The following is a 22,279-nucleotide window of genomic DNA, read 5'->3' as shown; positions in this document are numbered from 1 at the left end:
CTTGACCTGGTTAACAGGAGTAGGATATATGATGAGGATAGCAGGGAAAGTGCTGCTCACTACAAGTCTTTGAAAGAGAAGAAAGAAAAGGGGCAATTCAGAGGGAAACCGTATGGGAATCCTGTTGATAACGGTAAACAAGAAGCTGGTAATGACAAGAAGCCGAGTGGGGGAGGAGCTCCTAATCCGGTTAGGTGCTACAAGTGTGGTGTTGAAGGACATCGTTCTCCTGAATGTCCCAATTCAGAAGCAACATGATTTAAGTGTGGCAAGCTGGGCCACAAATCCTTTGAGTGCCTAGAAGGTAAAACTGTGGCATGCTACAGATGTGGAGAGCAAGGTCACATCAGTACTAATTGTGACAAACCCAAGAAGGATCCTGCAAGGGGGGAAGGTGTTTGCTTTATCTGGTGCTGAGACTACTGCTGAGGATAGACTAATTCGAAGTACGTGCTTTATTAATGGCACATCTTTGATTGCCATTATTATTATGGGTGTGATGCATTCTTTATTTCATTGGAGCTTGAGAGTCAGATGAGAGAGTCCTACCCCGAATTGTTCGTTTAAGGAAATTTTCGAGGGCGAAAATTCTTAAGTGGGGGAGAGTTGTAACACCCCGTTTTTAATTAAAATAATGTTGGTATTTTATTTTAATTAAGATTATATTGTATGGGGGTTTAATAGGTGATATATTAATACTTTAATGAAATAAAATAATTTTTTTGTGATGCTGAGTGTGTTTTATGAAATGGAAGGGAGCTAGGGGGTGAAAGTTAGGATTAAAAATAGAGACAAGGACTAGGAGAGATTTTAGGATTTTTAGTTTAGCCCTTGAGGAATTAGGTTTAGATGGTTTAATAAGGATGGGGAAGCAGCTAAAGAAAAAAAAAATAAGAAAGAAGAGGACGCGTGAAAGAAGGAGAAAAAAAAAAGAAGGTTGTGCGTGAAGTAGCAGGAAGAGAGGGAGAGCGGAACGGCTTCGGAGAATTCGATCGGGAACGGGGAGCTGCACTCAATCCAAAGGTAAGGGTGGGATTTTGAGTTTCTAATGGAATTATGGTGAATGATATTAGGGATGTGGGAGATGTAGAATTGTTTCTGTTAATGATGTTCTGGAAATCTAATTTGAAATCCATTGATTTTGGGATTTTCTTTTGTGTGATTGAACGGGGTGAGGGCAGAACCATAGTATGCTAGGAGTTTTGGGTTGAGGTTCCCTTTTGATTTTCTTTATGATCACGCACATAAGGACTGTTAGGTAGCATGCTTGTTAGGTTTTGTGTCTTGTTTGATGAGAAACAACTTTAATCACTTATTTTGGAACATAAAACGGACTGGTCATTTTCCTGGTATGAACCGTGACTTTCGAAGCCTTTTAGAGCCTGTTTAGAGTGCTCGAATAATGTTGCGTTGAACTGAGAAAGTGTAGGCCTTTGAAAGAGCTTTCTGGAATGATATGGTACATAATTTTTGGTTGAGAGACGAGGTCTGTAAGTTCAGTTTAGTAAACCATGTTTTTCTGCGCTCTGTATCTGCTATCTCTGCCAGTGAACTTCAACGTGATTTTTCACCTTGTTAATGTGCCCAGAAAATTCTTTGATGAACTAGAAAGAGGTAGAGTTTTCTGTTAGCTTTTCAAATTGAGGTCATTTGTAATTTTTGAACAAGTAACGAATCCTGTAGGTTATCTCTACTGAAATATGTTTCTGCTGTGAGCGTAATTCCTGAACTGCTATATGATTTATGCACGGATTTGATGATGCTGTGCTGCTGTCCAAAATTTCCTGGGCTGGACAGTACACTTCGAGACCTGTTTTCGCCCAGTTAGAGTGCTCAAATGAAGATGTGATCAACTAAGAAATTGTAGGACTTTAAGTTAGCTTTCTAGGCATATAAAATACATGATTTTTGGTTCAGTAACGAATTCAGGAGACCGCTTTTAGTGGCTGGTGTTCCTGCTGTTTTTCCAGATTACGGAAATTCTGATTGTTTTGGAAATATAATTAGATTTAGCTTACATGTTGTATGAAAGTTAGTGTCTTTATGTTCCATGTATTAGCTATGAGAATGATGCATGTGGCTGAACACCTTTAGCATGAAATCCATAATTTATTTACCATATGTGATAGCTTCTTCCATGATTGCATGCTTAAGTGAGTTGTTTCATTGATTTGGTGCCAAAATTGCCTAAGATGTCAGGGTAATTGTATAGTTGATAAAAATGCATGTGTGCTGAATTGTGTTGTTTTAAGCGATGTTAGTGATGTAGTGATATAGGCGCAATGCCTCATGTTGAAGTGATGATTATGAGATGTATACGTCCTTTTGAGTAGCATAGCATCTGCATACTCTGTGATGGCCTGTATTGGCGATTTGTGATGAAGGCTTATGCCTTGTGCCTCCAATAATTGGCAATTCGTGATGAGGGCTGAAGCCCTGTTGGTACCACATACATATGCATAGTCATTGTTGTGTTCGAATTGTATCCGAGTCGATGACGTTATTTGTGACTGTTTTAGTAACTGAGCTATATGAATATAAAAAGAAGTGGTGTGGCATTAATCTAGCATATTTATTGCCATTCTTATATTTATGATACTCGATATCTCACCCCTTCTGTTTGAATGTTACCCTTGTTGGTAACGTTCAGGTAATTAGGAGGAGTAGTCTATAGCCTTTATTTCGAGTTGGAGTCCTTGCTCTGATACGTAGCACTCGGGGGGGAAATGGACGCTTGTTTTCCTTCTGTTATAATTTGAATTAAGTTGTTATTTGAGAAGTTGTTTCTGTTTTAAGTTGTGGGCAAGATACTATGTTTTCTTTAAGTTTTAAAGACACTGGATTCGCTGCATAACTATTTGTCAAAGTGAACTAGTTCAAAGACTAATTAACTGTCACAAGAGCATTTAAGTTTATTTATGAGTTCATCTCAAAGTTTATGTGCTATGTATCTGTTACAGGAGCATTATGATAATGTTTTAAGTGATTATGTAATGCCCCATGAGTGTTAGAATTTTTATCACTCTGATATTTGCAATACATATACCGTTTAGAATTGGGGTGTTACATTAGTGGTATCAGAGCAATGGTTGGTCAGTGACCAAGTTTTTAGTATAATATATATTCTAATACTTACTGATACTCGATATGTGTAAGTAGCACTATCGAGCTGTTGTTTGATAAGAGTTGTTGGCTGTTTGGAGATTCAGGAAAATGGTTGCCGGAAGGAATGATGAAGCTATCGCTGAGGCATTGGCAATGTTGGTTGGCGCCATTGGGCAAGGTCAGCAAGCGAACCTTGGCAACCATAATCAGGATGAATTCCGTGCTTTGGGAAAGTTTCAGAGGAACAATCCGCCAACCTTTGAAGGAGCATACGACCCTGACAAAGCACAGGCATGGCTGAAAGCAATTGAGAAGATCTTTCGAGTCATGAATTGTACTGACGCGCAGAAGGTGCAGTTTGGCACCCATATGCTTGAGAAAGAAGCTGAAGATTGGTGGGACAACACTGTTCAGAGGTTTGAAGGTGATGGGATGGAGATTACTTGGGATCTTTTCAAGGGTGCATTTCTGGAGAAGTACTATCCAGAAGATGTGCGTGGAAAGAAGGAAATTGAGTTTCTTGAACTCAAGCAGGGTAATGGAACCGTGGCGGAGTATGCTACAAAGTTTGAGGAATTGATTAAGTTTTGTCCCCACTACAATACTGCCGAAGCTGAGAGATCTAAGTGTAACAAGTTTGTGAATGGTTTGAGACCTGAGATCAAGAAGGTTGTGGGATATCAACAGATTATCCGATTTTCTGACCTGGTTAACAGGAGTAGGATATATGATGAGGATAGCAGGGAAAGTGCTGCTCACTACAAGTCTTTGAAAGAGAAGAAAGAAAAGGGGCAATTCAGAGGGAAACCGTATGGGAATCCTGTTGATAACGGTAAACAAGAAGCTGGTAATGACAAGAAGCCGAGTGGGGGAGGAGCTCCTAATCCGGTTAGGTGCTACAAGTGTGGTGTTGAAGGACATCGTTCTCCTGAATGTCCCAATTCAGAAGCAACATGATTTAAGTGTGGCAAGCTGGGCCACAAATCCTTTGAGTGCCTAGAAGGTAAAACTGTGGCATGCTACAGATGTGGAGAGCAAGGTCACATCAGTACTAATTGTGACAAACCCAAGAAGGATCCTGCAAGGGGGAAGGTGTTTGCTTTATCTGGTGCTGAGACTACTGCTGAGGATAGACTAATTCGAAGTACGTGCTTTATTAATGGCACATCTTTGATTGCCATTATTATTATGGGTGTGATGCATTCTTTATTTCATTGGAGCTTGAGAGTCAGATGAGAGAGTCCTACCCCGAATTGTTCGTTTAAGGAAATTTTCGAGGGCGAAAATTCTTAAGTGGGGGAGAGTTGTAACACCCCGTTTTTAATTAAAATAATGTTGGTATTTTATTTTAATTAAGATTATATTGTATGGGGGTTTAATAGGTGATATATTAATACTTTAATGAAATAAAATAATTTTTTTGTGATGCTGAGTGTGTTTTATGAAATGGAAGAGAGCTAGGGGGTGAAAGTTAGGATTAAAAATAGAGACAAGGACTAGGAGAGATTTTAGGATTTTTAGTTTAGCCCTTGAGGAATTAGGTTTAGATGGTTTAATAAGGATGGGGAAGCAGCTAAAGAAAAAAAAAATAAGAAAGAAGAGGACGCGTGAAAGAAGGAGAAAAAAAAAAGAAGAAGGTTGTGCGTGAAGTAGCAGGAAGAGAGGGAGAGCGGATCGGCTTCGGAGAATTCGATCGGGAACGGGGAGCTGCACTCAATCCAAAGGTAAGGGTGGGATTTTGAGTTTCTAATGGAATTATGGTGAATGATATTAGGGATTTGGGAGATGTAGAATTGTTTCTGTTAATGATGTTCTGGAAATCTGATTTGAAATCCATTGATTTTGGGATTTTCTTTTGTGTGATTGAACGGGGTGAGGGCAGAACCATAGTATGCTAGGAGTTTTGGGTTGAGGTTCCCTTTTGATTTTCTTTATGATCACGCACATAAGGACTGTTAGGTAGCATGCTTGTTAGGTTTTGTGTCTTGTTTGATGAGAAACAACTTTAATCACTTATTTTGGAACATAAAACGGACTGGTCATTTTCCTGGTATGAACCGTGACTTTCGAAGCCTTTTAGAGCCTGTTTAGAGTGCTCGAATAATGTTGCGTTGAACTGAGAAAGTGTAGGCCTTTGAAAGAGCTTTCTGGAATGATATGGTACATAATTTTTGGTTGAGAGACGAGGTCTGTAAGTTCAGTTTAGTAAACCATGTTTTTCTGCGCTCTGTATCTGCTATCTCTGTCAGTGAACTTCAACGTGATTTTTCACCTTGTTAATGTGCCCAGAAAATTCTTTGATGAACTAGAAAGAGGTAGAGTTTTCTGTTAGCTTTTCAAATTGAGGTCATTTGTAATTTTTGAACAAGTAACGAATCCTGTAGGTTATCTCTACTGAAATATGTTTCTGCTGTGAGCGTAATTCCTGAACTGCTATATGATTTATGCACGGATTTGATGATGCTGTGCTGCTGTCCAAAATTTCCTGGGCTGGACAGTACACTTCGAGACCTGTTTTCGCCCAGTTAGAGTGCTCAAATGAAGATGTGATCAACTAAGAAATTGTAGGACTTTAAGTTAGCTTTCTAGGCATATAAAATACATGATTTTTGGTTCAGTAACGAATTCAGGAGACCGCTTTTAGTGGCTGGTGTTCCTGCTGTTTTTCCAGATTACGGAAATTCTGATTGTTTTGGAAATATAATTAGATTTAGCTTACATGTTGTATGAAAGTTAGTGTCTTTATGTTCCATGTATTAGCTATGAGAATGATGCATGGGGCTGAACACCTTTAGCATGAAATCCATAATTTATTTACCATATGTGATAGCTTCTTCCATGATTGCATGCTTAAGTGAGTTGTTTCATTGATTTGGTGCCAAAATTGCCTAAGATGTCAGGGTAATTGTATAGTTGATAAAAATGCATGTGTGCTGAATTGTGTTGTTTTAAGCGATGTTAGTGATGTAGTGATATAGGCGCAATGCCTCATGTTGAAGTGATGATTATGAGATGTATACGTCCTTTTGAGTCGCATAGCATCTGCATACTCTGTGATGGCCTGTATTGGCGATTTGTGATGAAGGCTTATGCCTTGTGCCTCCAATAATTGGCAATTCGTGATGAGGGCTGAAGCCCTGTTGGTACCACATACATATGCATAGTCATTGTTGTGTTCGAATTGTATCCGAGTCGATGACGTTATTTGTGACTGTTTTAGTAACTGAGCTATATGAATATAAAAAGAAGTGGTGTGGCATTAATCTAGCATATTTATTGCCATTCTTATATTTATGATACTCGATATCTCACCCCTTCTGTTTGAATGTTACCCTTGTTGGTAACGTTCAGGTAATTAGGAGGAGTAGTCTATAGCCTTTATTTCGAGTTGGAGTCCTTGCTCTGATACGTAGCACTCGGGGGGGAAATGGACGCTTGTTTTCCTTCTGTTATAATTTGAATTAAGTTGTTATTTGAGAAGTTGTTTCTGTTTTAAGTTGTGGGCAAGATACTATGTTTTCTTTAAGTTTTAAAGACACTGGATTCGCTGCATAACTATTTGTCAAAGTGAACTAGTTCAAAGACTAATTAACTGTCACAAGAGCATTTAAGTTTATTTATGAGTTCATCTCAAAGTTTATGTGCTATGTATCTGTTACAGGAGCATTATGATAATGTTTTAAGTGATTATGTAATGCCCCATGAGTGTTAGAATTTTTATCACTCTGATATTTGCAATACATATACCGTTTAGAATTGGGGTGTTACATTAGTGGTATCAGAGCAATGGTTGGTCAGTGACCAAGTTTTTAGTATAATATATATTCTAATACTTACTGATACTCGATATGTGTAAGTAGCACTATCGAGCTGTTGTTTGATAAGAGTTGTTGGCTGTTTGGAGATTCAGGAAAATGGTTGCCGGAAGGAATGATGAAGCTATCGCTGAGGCATTGGCAATGTTGGTTGGCGCCATTGGGCAAGGTCAGCAAGCGAACCTTGGGAACCATAATCAGGATGAATTCCGTGCTTTGGGAAAGTTTCAGAGGAACAATCCGCCAACCTTTGAAGGAGCATACGACCCTGACAAAGCACAGGCATGGCTGAAAGCAATTGAGAAGATCTTTCGAGTCATGAATTGTACTGACGCGCAGAAGGTGCAGTTTGGCACCCATATGCTTGAGAAAGAAGCTGAAGATTGGTGGGACAACACTGTTCAGAGGTTTGAAGGTGATGGGATGGAGATTACTTGGGATCTTTTCAAGGGTGCATTTCTGGAGAAGTACTATCCAGAAGATGTGCGTGGAAAGAAGGAAATTGAGTTTCTTGAACTCAAGCAGGGTAATGGAACCATGGCGGAGTATGCTACAAAGTTTGAGGAATTGATTAAGTTTTGTCCCCACTACAATACTGCCGAAGCTGAGAGATCTAAGTGTAACAAGTTTGTGAATGGTTTGAGACCTGAGATCAAGAAGGTTGTGGGATATCAACAGATTATCCGATTTTCTGACCTGGTTAACAGGAGTAGGATATATGATGAGGATAGCAGGGAAAGTGCTGCTCACTACAAGTCTTTGAAAGAGAAGAAAGAAAAGGGGCAATTCAGAGGGAAACCGTATGGGAATCCTGTTGATAACGGTAAACAAGAAGCTGGTAATGACAAGAAGCCGAGTGGGGGAGGAGCTCCTAATCCGGTTAGGTGCTACAAGTGTGGTGTTGAAGGACATCGTTCTCCTGAATGTCCCAATTCAGAAGCAACATGATTTAAGTGTGGCAAGCTGGGCCACAAATCCTTTGAGTGCCTAGAAGGTAAAACTGTGGCATGCTACAGATGTGGAGAGCAAGGTCACATCAGTACTAATTGTGACAAACCCAAGAAGGATCCTGCAAGGGGGAAGGTGTTTGCTTTATCTGGTGCTGAGACTACTGCTGAGGATAGACTAATTCGAAGTACGTGCTTTATTAATGGCACATCTTTGATTGCCATTATTATTATGGGTGTGATGCATTCTTTATTTCATTGGAGCTTGAGAGTCAGATGAGAGAGTCCTACCCCGAATTGTTCGTTTAAGGAAATTTTCGAGGGCGAAAATTCTTAAGTGGGGGAGAGTTGTAACACCCCGTTTTTAATTAAAATAATGTTGGTATTTTATTTTAATTAAGATTATATTGTATGGGGGTTTAATAGGTGATATATTAATACTTTAATGAAATAAAATAATTTTTTTGTGATGCTGAGTGTGTTTTATGAAATGGAAGAGAGCTAGGGGGTGAAAGTTAGGATTAAAAATAGAGACAAGGACTAGGAGAGATTTTAGGATTTTTAGTTTAGCCCTTGAGGAATTAGGTTTAGATGGTTTAATAAGGATGGGGAAGCAGCTAAAGAAAAAAAAAATAAGAAAGAAGAGGACGCGTGAAAGAAGGAGAAAAAAAAAAGAAGAAGGTTGAGCAGGAAGAGAGGGAGAGCGGATCGGCTTCGGAGAATTCGATCGGGAACGGGGAGCTGCACTCAATCCAAAGGTAAGGGTGGGATTTTGAGTTTCTAATGGAATTATGGTGAATGATATTAGGGATTTGGGAGATGTAGAATTGTTTCTGTTAATGATGTTCTGGAAATCTGATTTGAAATCCATTGATTTTGGGATTTTCTTTTGTGTGATTGAACGGGGTGAGGGCAGAACCATAGTATGCTAGGAGTTTTGGGTTGAGGTTCCCTTTTGATTTTCTTTATGATCACGCACATAAGGACTGTTAGGTAGCATGCTTGTTAGGTTTTGTGTCTTGTTTGATGAGAAACAACTTTAATCACTTATTTTGGAACATAAAACGGACTGGTCATTTTCCTGGTATGAACCGTGACTTTCGAAGCCTTTTAGAGCCTGTTTAGAGTGCTCGAATAATGTTGCGTTGAACTGAGAAAGTGTAGGCCTTTGAAAGAGCTTTCTGGAATGATATGGTACATAATTTTTGGTTGAGAGACGAGGTCTGTAAGTTCAGTTTAGTAAACCATGTTTTTCTGCGCTCTGTATCTGCTATCTCTGGCAGTGAACTTCAACGTGATTTTTCACCTTGTTAATGTGCCCAGAAAATTCTTTGATGAACTAGAAAGAGGTAGAGTTTTCTGTTACCTTTTCAAATTGAGGTCATTTGTAATTTTTGAACAAGTAACGAATCCTGTAGGTTATCTCTACTGAAATATGTTTCTGCTGTGAGCGTAATTCCTGAACTGCTATATGATTTATGCACGGATTTGATGATGCTGTGCTGCTGTCCAAAATTTCCTGGGCTGGACAGTACACTTCGAGACCTGTTTTCGCCCAGTTAGAGTGCTCAAATGAAGATGTGATCAACTAAGAAATTGTAGGACTTTAAGTTAGCTTTCTAGGCATATAAAATACATGATTTTTGGTTCAATAACGAATTCAGGAGACCGCTTTTAGTGGCTGGTGTTCCTGCTGTTTTTCGAGATTACGGAAATTCTGATTGTTTTGGAAATATAATTAGATTTAGCTTACATGTTGTATGAAAGTTAGTGTCTTTATGTTCCATGTATTAGCTATGAGAATGATGCATGTGGCTGAACACCTTTAGCATGAAATCCATAATTTATTTACCATATGTGATAGCTTCTTCCATGATTGCATGCTTAAGTGAGTTGTTTCATTGATTTGGTGCCAAAATTGCCTAAGATGTCAGGGTAATTGTATAGTTGATAAAAATGCATGTGTGCTGAATTGTGTTGTTTTAAGCGATGTTAGTGATGTAGTGATATAGGCGCAATGCCTCATGTTGAAGTGATGATTATGAGATGTATACGTCCTTTTGAGTCGCATAGCATCTGCATACTCTGTGATGGCCTGTATTGGCGATTTGTGATGAAGGCTTATGCCTTGTGCCTCCAATAATTGGCAATTCGTGATGAGGGCTGAAGCCCTGTTGGTACCACATACATATGCATAGTCATTGTTGTGTTCGAATTGTATCCGAGTCGATGACGTTATTTGTGACTGTTTTAGTAACTGAGCTATATGAATATAAAAAGAAGTGGTGTGGCATTAATCTAGCATATTTATTGCCATTCTTATATTTATGATACTCGATATCTCACCCCTTCTGTTTGAATGTTACCCTTGTTGGTAACGTGCAGGTAATTAGGAGGAGTAGTCTATAGCCTTTATTTCGAGTTGGAGTCCTTGCTCTGATACGTAGCACTCGGGGGGGAAATGGACGCTTGTTTTCCTTCTGTTATAATTTGAATTAAGTTGTTATTTGAGAAGTTGTTTCTGTTTTAAGTTGTGGGCAAGATACTATGTTTTCTTTAAGTTTTAAAGACACTGGATTCGCTGCATAACTATTTGTCAAAGTGAACTAGTTCAAAGACTAATTAACTGTCACAAGAGCATTTAAGTTTATTTATGAGTTCATCTCAAAGTTTATGTGCTATGTATCTGTTACAGGAGCATTATGATAATGTTTTAAGTGATTATGTAATGCCCCATGAGTGTTAGAATTTTTATCACTCTGATATTTGCAATACATATACCGTTTAGAATTGGGGTGTTACACCACCATTTCTATCGAACATTCATGACGTATTCCATGTGTCACAACTGAGGAAGTATATTGCGGATCCGACGCATGTTATCGAACTTGATAACATTGAGTTGAAGGATGATCTGTCTTTCGAGACACCGCCAATTAGCATTGGTGACACAAGGATAAAACAGTTGAGAGGAAAAGACACCGGTGATGCGACATGGGAGCTGAAGGAAAAGATCAAGGAACAGTATCCGAAACTTTTTACTGAACCTTAAGTTTCGAGGTCGAAACTTTCTTTTTGGAGGGTAGTAATGTAAGACCCAAGTTTTTAAGTTTAGAATAAGGGAATAAAATTCCTATTCACGATTAGGTTTGATGTATCGTGAAGGAAAACCTGAACAAGTGTTTATTGAATGGAATAAATTTATGAAGGAGAAAGTTCAGGAAAAGCCTAAGGATTGTATCAAAGTCGATAAAAGTTATAGCACGATTAGTATACGCTTAAACCTAGGGCAAGAGCGCTAGTAAATAGCTAATTTGCACTTAAAGACACGATGGAAACTAATTCCATAAATCTTCAGAGAAATGTTAGAACTTCTCTTAATCCTTCCATGACAAGTGTTTCGATGCGAAACCCTGAGATATACGAACGTCCGATTCCAATCCTCGGAGGTTTGCCGAAACTAAAACCCTGATAGTTCAAGAAACCTAAAATGAACGGTCGATGAAGACTTTTTCTATTCGGAGCTTCAAACGAAGATTCCACACGCGTACACCCATTTCTCTTGATGTTTCCAATCTTTCTTCAGAAGGAAGTTTTCTCTTCCGACATCCACTGCAAAAAGTAGTTTTTCGGGTAAAATAGATTTACACCGACTTTGGATTGTTCACCTTAATTCCAAGAAACCTCTTTTGAGTTTTGGAATTCTGTCGCCAAATCCTATCTTAGAATTCACGGAGAATGGCGCCGGAAAAATCGAAATCGCGAAATTTTCATTTTCCCGCATTTTTCCATCCCCTATAAATAGGAGAAAAAAACCAAAACCCTTCACCATTTGCAACCCAAACCCGCGAGCTTAGAGGAGAAGGAGGGAGAAGAAGATTTTTGCCGTTTCTTGCTTGATCGTTGCTCTGACAATTTCTACTTGAAGGTATCGAGGTATAGATGCTAATCCTTACTTCTGATCGTCAATTCCGTCGTTTTTCACTAATTCTTTCTGTGCTCTAAGTTTTGAGGTTTTTGCAAAACTGTCCAAATAACTTCATCTTTCTATCTATACCACTTCCCTACGTGCCCAAGAGCATGTTTAGCGGATTACATTTTGCTGATTCTCGCCGAATTGCCGCAGAGTTTCAATTCTGCTCCAAATACCCATTTTTAGACAAAGTTTCATCCTTTATACTGAAAACTCTCGACTTAGCTTAGCGCTAGTAGGATTAGTTGTCATAAACGTCGTTGGTGACGTCCTCATCCAATTTGTTTTTCGAAATTCCAATTTTGAAATTCTGAGCTAAAAATATTGACCAAAATACCCCTGCGACAGTTTTCGATCCGATAATTTTTCCGAGTTTAGATTCGCCTTAGTTACGACTAATGATAACCTAGGAACCAAGTTTGATCGAAGAAAAATCGGCGCACACAATTAAAGTGTGTGGCCGTGAGCTCTCCAAGGGAGGGGAGAAAATTCCTTTTTCGAAAACTTGTCCGGTCGCGTTAGATTATCGTACCTCGGAGTATATGCTACTTCGTGTAACCATTGTGAGTATTGAGTGCTGAGTTTCTGACTGATTATGATGAAATTCTGTGGTTTTTGCTCTAAGGTTCATTTGAGGAGTTTCAAGAAGAAGAAGGCGTAGAGTGTGAAGGAACGCTTGAGGATAACGCTGGAGGAACTGTAACACCCCGATTTCCAGGCGTCACTTTAGTAACTAAAAATAAACTTTACGCGGAAAACAGGTAATTTTTTTTCGTTTGATTCCTTTTAAATAAAGCGATAGAAAATAAAGACATAACCCACCACTAACTAACCAATATACAAATATATACACATGTACAGCCTCAGCTGCACTCTCACGTCACGCGCACTCGCAGTGACTCCAAAGTAGTGTGCCCGCAGGCAAATATATACAAAACCAGATGTGTGAGTGAGAAAATTATAAGTACAATCCACTAGGAGAAAGTCGGCCTCAAAATGGCCTGAACAAAAGACCCCTATAGTCCGACTGACTCACTGTGATCCCTCAGTAAAAGAACCACACAAAAGCCATGCGTCGGGAACCTTCCCTGTCCCAAAAGCAAAACGAATCAGAGCTCTACACAAAATATGACGCCTGCCTAAACATACCCTCCAAGTACCGAGTCCACAGCGAACTGAAGTTGGCAAGTTGAAGCTCAGCTCCCTGCGTCGTAGAACTCCCTTCGTCAAACGTCCACGCTCGTCAGTCTGGTCCTCCATGACCCTTCCCTGGTACGTCGCCCGATGACCCACAAGATCGATCACCCAAGCGGTGGGGCATGACGGTCCACCAAATCATACCTGATCCCTCCCGAGGGAGAGACCCTCGAAAACCAGTCCGCCATCGCCATCTGGCAGCAGGCCGACCGCCCAAACACAAACATGAAACCAAAGCCAAGGCGCTAGGGTCAACTCACGGAAATAAGTAATTATACACTCAACATGTGATATGGGTATAGATATATATGTTGATATATATATATATATATATATATATATATATATATATATATAAATAATCCTAGCATGTTATTGGCTCTAACAATGCTTCAATAAATCAAACAGCACACAATTCCAGTCAGAGTGAATGTATGCGTGAAATGCAATCAAGATGATCCGGATAATTGTGACGCGTTCCCGTTCGCCACTAGTGAAGCATTCCCGTTCTTCACTATAGATGAAGCATTCCCGTTCTTCATCCTCGACAAAGCATTCCCGTTCTTTGTCGAATGATGCATTGGTGAAGCATTCCCGTTCCTCACCATCGATGAAGCATTCCCGTTCCTCATCGAATATGCATCGGTGAAGCATTCCCGTTCTTCACCAAATGATGCATGATGCAATATGGTTAGCCAAACATCGAATCGTCCTCACAACACAAGTGTTTAGCTCAAAACCCAATCTCAAAAACCCAAGAGTTAGTGTCGGTCAATACAACACAACTCGGAGTTACTGTCGGTCAATACAACACAACTCCAACAACAAAACCCAAAGTCAAAACCCAGAGTTAGTGTCAGTCAATACAACACAACTCCCACGACAAGAGTTGATATGATTTGGGAACACAAAGGATCGTCTTGAAAACCGGGGACAAAAGATAGGAACTTGACCCTAACCGCGACCTGCCGGTAGAACCAAAGTTATCAAAGATAAAAGGGGAACTTGACCCTAACCGCGACCTGCCGGTAGAACCAAAGTTATCAAGTTTAGTTCTTAACCCAAGAACAAATGGGAAGCTCTCACAATATGAGAAAACTCAATATCATTCAGAATCAAAAACTGCTTTGTTCCATACATTGAGTCCCTATTTATAGGCTAAGTGGGATGCTACTCTTTCCAATAAGTAATAATGCTCCCACTAACATTTAATAGACTCCACTAGAGATATATAGCTCCACTAGCATTGGAAACTTGAGTAAAAACCCACTATTCCTAAAGATGAGTCAAAGGCTCATAAAAGACATTAAAAACCAACTAGGGGGAATACAAAATGTCATCAGAAAATTCACCCCTAAATTAAATACGAAAATTCAAATGAGAATAAAAATATTGGACTTATTTTGTAACCCACTATTCCTAAAGATGAGTCAAAGGCTCATAAAAGACATTAAAAACTAACTAGGGGGAATACAAAATGTCATCAGAAAATTCACCCCTAAATTAAATACGAAAATTCAAAAGAGAATAAAAATATTGGACTTATTTTGTAGTTATGAAGGTCCAATAATTATTAGTCTCTAATTTGTATAATTTCAGCTCATGAATGCATCTTTAACATGGAGATTGGGCTCTTGACAAATCTGCCTTCATGTTGGGTCCAAACCATCATTCTTAATTTGAAGGAAAAATCCTTACAAAGCTTGATTCATTCCTTTAGGCTTGGACCTTGTAATTGGACATCCTATTCCTTGGAAAAGAGTCTATAAATGGGCTGGTCCGATCTCTATCATTCCCTCGCTCTTCGAGATGATTCGTCCTCGAATCAAACTCATAACCTGGTCAAAGGAACAACAATAATTAGTTAAAAAAAAAAAGTTGAAAAACTCTCTACTGCACAAAACTGAATTAAGCCTCCGGGATCGAAGACTAATCTTAAGCATGCTAGCCATTCAAGTAAGGAATCATATTATTCATCATATAAGAAACCACCATGATCAACATGCCAAACACCTTTCAAGAAGCCATATTGATCAAGATAGTACAACTTGTATTTGAGCATGAAATCACAATTGGAACCATTAGTCTCAAGTTCTCTACCCATGGCACATTCAGCTTGTTTAGAATTATTCCAAGTAGAGTTACAATCAAAATCAGGTGAAGATTTATGCATGTTCAGAACATCCTTGATATGCAAATCATCATGTGAATGAATTAGTCAACGTATGCACATTAACATGTAAATCAGAAGAATTCTTCATGTGTATCAAATTTTCATGTAAATCATTAGGAACAACCACAACACTTGAATCAAACAAAGTAACTACTCCCTGCTCGGTCTCTTGAGGATTGCTCAAAATTGTTGGCTTCACAACTAATGGTGCACTTGGGATTAGACCAATCTGTTTCCTAGTTCTTAATGGTGATGTAAAATCACATGGATCTTGATCCTGCAGAATATGTTCAACACCACTAGACAAAGAAAAGTTATTAGAATCATTGGAAATCAAGGTTAATTCTTGACAAGAAAACACTTGACCATCACTGCTATTTTTTTCACAATCCTTTTCTTTTTTTCTCAATTCCTCATTCTTTTCACTTTCAACTTCTTTTTCTATCAATTCTTCTTTCTTTTCACTTCTCATTTCTTTTTCTCTCAACTCTTCTTTCTTTTCATTTCTCATTTCTTTTTCCAATTTCTCATTTCTATCCTTCCTTATTTCTCCCTCATGCTCTCTCCCTCTTTCCCCTTCAAGCCTCCCAAAATATCTTCCATATGAAGACTCCTCTTCTTTATTGTTTCGCCTAGGAGGGATCCCAGACCTTGATGAATGTGTTAAATCATCCAATCTCCTATTCAAGGCATCAAATTGTTCTTGAAAAACTTTTGCCAAAAATTTGAGATCAAGTTCTTCTTTTCCTCCTCTACTCATGATTAAGTGCTGCAAGAAATAGTACGTAATAAAATCCTCCCTCACACAATCTCACGTGTTTACGCTCAAAACATTTTAATCACTCGTGTTTCGCTCAATATTTCGCTTTTTTTTCCTCTAATGATCTCACAACTCTTGCCTTTTACCACTCAGCTTCACCTTATGAGCTCTTAAATTAAGAACTTTAGGATGGTTCTACACAACAAGGAACAGCTAGAGTATGAAGATGATAACTTCAGCGATTTAAGGAAATGAGAGATTAGGAAGGACACACTAATTTTTTTTTTAAGAGAAATAGAAAATGAGAACAATGGCTGAGGTTTTTTTTTTTTTGATTGCTGGAAAGAAACACACTTAAATTCTTCAGGTCACAACTCTTTTTTTTTTCCTTTTTTTTGTAATACTTCTTTCTTTTTTTCTTTTTCTTTTTTTGTGCTTTTGGACCTGAACACTTCTTTTCTTTTCTTTTTTTTTTTGCACTTTTTTTTTCTCAGCAGAATGCAAATCACAAAAGACAAAAAGAATGAAGGAACACACGAAAACTTCAAAAAAAGATGATGAGAAGACAAGGGAAAGGATAATATGAGTAGGCTGTTTTTTTTTTTTATATAGGATGAGAACAACAAAAAAAAACGAAAAATAAAAACAAAATGGAGAAAAGAAACCTGGTTTTCAAGAGCCTAAGCTCTGGTACCAAATGATATGATTTGGGAACACAAAGGATCGTCTTGAAAACCGGTGACAAAAGATAGGAACTTGACCCTAACCGCGACCTGCCGGTAGAACCAAAGTTATCAAAGATAAAAGGGGAACTTGACCCTAACCGCGACCTGCCGGTAGAACGGAAGTTATCAAGTTTAGTTCTTAACCCAAGAACAAATGGGAAGCTCTCACAATATGAGAAAACTCAATATCATTCAGATTCAAAAACTGCTTTGTTCCATACATTGAGTCCCTATTTATAGGCTAAGTGGGATGCTACTCTTTCCAATAAGTAATAATGCTCCCACTAACATTTAATAGACTCCACTAGAGATTTATAGCTCCACTAGCATTGGAAACTTGAGTGAAAACCCACTATTCCTAAAGATGAGTCAAAGGCTCATAAAAGACATTAAAAACCAACTAGGGGGAATACAAAATGTCATCAGAAAATTCACCCCTAAATTAAATACGAAAATTCAAAAGAGAATAAAAATATTGGACTTATTTTGTAGTTATGAAGGTCCAATAATTATTAGTCTCTAATTTGTATAATTTCAGCTCATGAATGCATCTTTAACATGGAGATTGGGCTCTTGACAAATCTGCCTTCATGTTGGGTCCAAACCATCATTCTTAATTTGAAGGAAAAATCCTTGCAAAGCTTGATTCATTCCTTTAGGCTTGGACCTTGTAATTGGACATCCTATTCCTTGGAAAAGAGTCTATAAATGGGCTGGTCCGATCTCTATCAAGAGTACTAAAGTACTCGGTGACTTTCAATCATCACCGTAGCTCACCTCAGTGGCTTTCCCCAACTCCCAGCAACTTCAAGACCTGTTGACTTTTCCCCGTCTTTCGCAATCATTTTCCCCTTTAAGTTCTCCTATGATTATCCGTTAATAAAAACATTTCGAATTGAATTAGTCAAGTTATGAATTTATTTCTCAAAGTATAGGTTTCCCAAAGTCTCTAGTTTTCAAAGTTCTATTCATTCTAAGTTTTCCAAAAACAAACCACCCAAAAGAAATTTCCGGGGAAAGTCGAAGTATCCCAACGAATACCTACAAATGGCTAAGTCTCAAACCCCACGTTTGAACTTGCCTAGAGTTGTTCATCCAACCCGAGATATCAAAGATCACCAGTTCAATGATTCCCCACTCCGAAGTCGCGTCAAAACGCACAGTTCAACAACATCTCAACATCACAAGCTATAGAAAACATCATAACATCAGTTCATCAACATAACCAACATCAAAGTAAAACATAAGTCGAATTCATCGACGCCTATCATGCAATCATAGCTAATAGTAAGTTGCCCTAACCTCGAGCTGCTCCAGTCTCGTGGTCAAAGGTTCCTTCACTCAAATGCTCTGAAGAACCCAAAGTTCCGTCAACTGAACCTCGGAGAAAAACAAAGCAGAATCCAAACAAAATCGATTAGTTCGATCGCACTACAACTCATAAACGATAGACAATGTATTAAAGCTTCAGAATACAACAGTCGAGTACGAAAAGACAAGTTTTCGAAAACGAAAAACTCCCCTCCTTCACTACAAGCTCTCGGCCAAAAAGGAAAAAGGGCTCCGACTCTTTTTCTTCGATCAAATCTGTTTACAAGGTAGTTTTAGGGTAAAACTAAGGCAAAGAAACTGTCGGACCAATTTTCGGACGATCAGATCGAAATACGGCTGTTCAGGGGCATTTTGGTCCAAAATAAAAGCTCAAAACCTCAAAGTTATCAGTTCGGAAAACAAATTTGACAGCAATGATCCTAACGACATCTGTGACAACTAATCCTAAAGGCACGAAGTCAGATTACGACTTTTCGACAGAAAAGTTTCGAAATGTGCGACAAAAAGGGTTTTGAATCAGTTTTTCATATCCTTGACAACTCGATCCATATCGGCGAATACTGACGAAGGTTTTAGCCTCTTGGGCACGTAGAGAACAAACCTCAAGCGAAAAATCAAGAAAAACTGACAGTTTTACGTAAAGCTCGAAACTTTGAGCACAGAAACGACTAAAGAAACGCAGTAGAAACAGTGATCAGAGGTAAGAATCAAGCTAGTTACCACGGTACCTTGAAGTAGGAACGAACTGCGCGAAGATCGGTCAAGTTTCGGCGAAAAATTTCCTCCCCTCTCCTTTCCTTGAACCGCGGCCCCAAGTGAAAGAAAATGAAGATATTTTGGATTTTTTTACTATTTATAGGCAGGTGAAATCGCGAGAAAATGAAAATTTCGCGATTCCGATTTTTGCAGCACGTTCACCAAAGAATTCTAAGAGAGATTCTGGCGACAGAATTCCAGAACTCAAAACAAATCTCTGACATTTGGGAAAAACGATATCTAAAATCCCAAAAGCGGTGTAAGTTAATCTGTCCCGAAAAAATACTTTTTGCTGTGATGGTCAGACGACAAAACTTTGTTCTGAAGAAAGATTGGAAACATCGAAACAAATCTGGCAACGCGGACGGAAACTTCGTTAGAAGTCCCGAATAGAAAAAGTCTTCATCCAGTGGTTGAATCTAGGGTTTCGAAGCAAAGAAATTAGCGTCGTCGGACTTCCGAAAAGTGAATACTATCGTGCGTACAGTCCAGGGTTCCGAAATGAAACGCTGGTCGAAGGAAAAATAAAGAAAACCCTTAAATTTTCCAAGGATTCGAAATCTCACTTAATACGTTGCTCTAAAAGCGAAATTAGCCCATTCTGGACACTCTCGCCCTAAGGCAAGTGTGCAGTCGACTCGCACTAATTCCTACAACGACTAAGAAACATTCCTCAAGCAATTCCTGAACTTTCTTCTTCATTAATCTTTCTCAAACATCAAACTCATGTCACGCTTACACTGATTCTACGCGTGAGTCGGAAATTAACTTGTTCTGTAAATCCAGGTCTTAGAATACTCCCCTCCAAAAAGAAAGTTTCGTCCTCGAAACTCAGAGTTCTGCGAAAAGTCCGGGATACAGTTCCTTGATCTTGTCTTCCAATTCCCATGTAGTATTGCCCGTGTCATTGTTCCTCATAACCTTTACTTAAGCAATCTGTTTTCCCCTTAACTGTTTCACTCTTCTATCCCCACTGCTAACTGTCGGTGCCTCAAACGACAAACCATCATTCAACTTCATGTCGTCTGGCTCGATCACTTGCGTCGGATCTCTGCTTGAAATGATACCGGTTGGCACTCCGTGCAGTCGCACAATCTTAGCCACTTACTTCTTTACTTTCGGTCGTCCGAAATTCTTCTTAAACTCGGTGCCTCTCTGTCATTTCAAAGTAAATACTCAACTTGTCCTCGTGATCTTCGTCTACAGTCCAAAACTCCACTTGTCCGTTCGATACCTCCTAGACGAATCATCCCCTTGGAAACCGCTAGTCCGTTAAAACACCTCCAACTTCGTAACTATCTTTACCCACACCAAGAAATCAAACTTCTACTTAGTCACTATTCGAATTAAAACTCGACTTATGTCCTTATTTCTTGTCCTTCACTAATCTTATCCCCTTCAACATCAATTTATCAACAACTTATAAGATAATCCTCTTCTTAATATCTAACAATCAATTATTATCGTCTTCTTCCTCAAAACTTCCCTCACTTAAACCTATTTACACTTACTGAAATCCCTAACACTTCGCACAAATCGAGACTTATCCTCTAGAAAATTAAAATAACTATACCACAAGGGACTTAACTAGCCATTTTATCATCCAATCCTTCAACATCCTGGGATTTAACTGTTATCGTAACCGCTAACACCACTAAATCTCTTATGTGTACATGAATCTCAGCTCACTAGGTCAACCTTAGCCCTAGGATTCTCATTCAACTTTAGTAAAATTCACTTGTTAACCGTAATATGCATCATCAAAATCCATAACAAAGTTCCATTGACTCTTAAACTCTACGAAACTCGTCCAAATATAACAACCTCAGGTATTCATCTTAATACTAACATTTTCCTTTCTGTAACTTAATCATCCTCCAATCAATCCAACACTTAGCCTCTCGATCAGAACCTGACAAGACTTCATGTCTCACGCATTTGGGATAAAATCAATTGGCTTAAAATCTAAACCTTCACGAAGTTTGGACCACCAATATCCTTTAAATCTCCAACACTTCTTAAATGAATATTCATTTCTTAAAGCTACAACTCCTTCCCAAGGAAAATCAATTACTTAACACGAACTTTCCTCTCAAACTCGACTAATCCTCGGTCAATTCAAATTCATCTTACACATCCTTCTATCAAAGTCCATGACCAGCTGTGATTCCGAATATCACCCCCTCAATATTAGGTTGATCAGGCCTAATACATCGAAGGTGGAAATTTAGAAAAACCCACTGGAACAGTCAATGAGTTCCTAACATCCAGTAACCACAAATATCCTGATATCAAGTCCCTAACGATTCCGCTACGGAACCACACACCCTCAACATAACACGTATACTGCCCATAAGGAATTTCTCTAGGATTCATTCTTCAGCTTCTAGCTTCCTTATAAACGCATCGGTGCAAGACTACTTTCTAGGCTTAGCGTTTCATTCTAAACCTCGTGTAACTTCTATAGTTAAAACACGAGTAACAGTCAAATAAAGTCTTAGTAGTTGTAATAACTATAAGTCAAGTTCAAACTGTAAAAGCTAGTTAGGTGTGTTGCACACGCTTCGAGAGTAATGAAGAGCATGTTGTACTGGAATCAAAGAGTACAGTCAGAAGATTACCGTCGATTTCACATTCCCCTCTGATCAATCCATCCGCTCCTTCAGCCTCTTCACCATCCATTGTATACACTCTTCCCTTCGCCACTGGACGCTTCCCACTAACAGCATTCACAGACGGTTCGACCTTCGGTGCCTTGTAATCCATAGCCAGATGCCCGGATTTATTGCAGTGGTAGCATCTTGGTGGCATCGTGCAATTGTTTACATAGTGTCCGACCCCTCCACATCGGAAACAAGTCACCTCACGGTTTGGGGTATGGCTTCCCGACCCTCCAGAAGTAGCAGCAGCAGCCATCGGCTTGTAAGATCCCGGGGTAAACCCTCTCCCCGCAGGACGTTGATACGGCTTCCTCGCCTGAAATCTTCCCATTCCCTGAAAATTCTGTGGTGTCGACCTCACTGGTCCTCCTGTTCCAACCCTGTTCAATCTTCGATTCCTCATCAACTCCACCTCTGTTGCTTTCTCCACCAATGCTTGGAATCTCGTGATCCCCAAAGGTCTCACCGAGTCCTCAATGTCAGCTCTCAGTCCCCTCACAAAGCGCTTGCACATGTAGGGCTCATCAACTTGGTTACGGAAAAATCGAAAGTGTTTTGCCAGAGACTCCAACTTAGCAGCATATTCCGGGATGGTCATGCTCCCTTGTCTAAGAGTCAGAAACTGTGATTCACGCTCATCACGAGCACTGTCAGGAAAATACTTCTCGAGAAAAGCAGTTCGAAAAGAATTCCAGTTCACCTCCACCGATTGGCTTCCATTATCCCTCTGGCGCCCCTCCACCAGTACTCAGCATCTCCCAGCAACAGAAAGGTTGCCATCCCCACCTTGGCTCCCTCAGCAGTCTGTAACACACCAAAGATCTTCTCTATTTCTT

General features: G+C 39.2%; 3 protein-coding genes and 1 long non-coding RNA gene across 7 annotated transcripts in view; all 4 read left to right on the top strand.

Annotated features, from left to right (window-relative positions):
* LOC130712743 (uncharacterized) overlaps positions 1-258 on the top strand; it is an 8,229-nt gene extending 7,971 nt beyond the window's left edge. Inside the window, exon 2 of the mRNA XM_057562563.1 lies at positions 18-258. Coding sequence (XP_057418546.1) covers positions 18-258 — 241 coding nt within the window. The remainder of the gene's footprint in view (positions 1-17) is intronic.
* An 891-nt stretch (positions 259-1,149) lies between these two features.
* LOC130710115 (uncharacterized) lies at positions 1,150-3,015 on the top strand. Its single transcript, XR_009010298.1, has 2 exons — positions 1,150-1,614; positions 2,651-3,015. It is a non-coding gene; the product is annotated as an uncharacterized LOC130710115 (long non-coding RNA).
* A 198-nt stretch (positions 3,016-3,213) lies between these two features.
* Positions 3,214-4,062, top strand: LOC130712742 (uncharacterized). The gene has a single exon (XM_057562562.1). The coding sequence runs from the start codon at positions 3,214-3,216 to the stop codon at positions 4,060-4,062; it is 849 nt and encodes a 282-aa protein (XP_057418545.1).
* LOC130715785 (uncharacterized) lies at positions 3,326-10,617 on the top strand. 4 transcript variants are annotated; one of them, XM_057565907.1, is made up of 3 exons: positions 3,326-4,249; positions 6,457-8,055; positions 10,253-10,617. In XM_057565907.1, exon 2 carries the CDS (start codon positions 7,020-7,022, stop codon positions 7,866-7,868), a length of 849 nt encoding a protein of 282 aa, XP_057421890.1. In that variant the 5' UTR covers positions 3,326-4,249; positions 6,457-7,019; the 3' UTR covers positions 7,869-8,055; positions 10,253-10,617. The 4 variants fall into 4 exon arrangements, 3 of the variants coding, with proteins under 3 accessions (XP_057421890.1, XP_057421888.1, XP_057421889.1); XM_057565905.1 differs by lacking the exon at positions 3,326-4,249 and adding an exon at positions 4,260-4,829; XM_057565906.1 differs by lacking the exon at positions 3,326-4,249 and adding an exon at positions 5,335-5,420.
* Positions 10,618-22,279: the final 11,662 nt, after the last annotated feature.

Source organism: Lotus japonicus, chromosome 4, assembly GCF_012489685.1.
Source record: "Lotus japonicus ecotype B-129 chromosome 4, LjGifu_v1.2".
NCBI lineage: Eukaryota > Viridiplantae > Streptophyta > Magnoliopsida > Fabales > Fabaceae > Lotus > Lotus japonicus.
The sequence above is the reverse complement of the archived record's forward strand: the minus strand, read 5'-3'. Positions and strand labels throughout refer to the sequence as shown.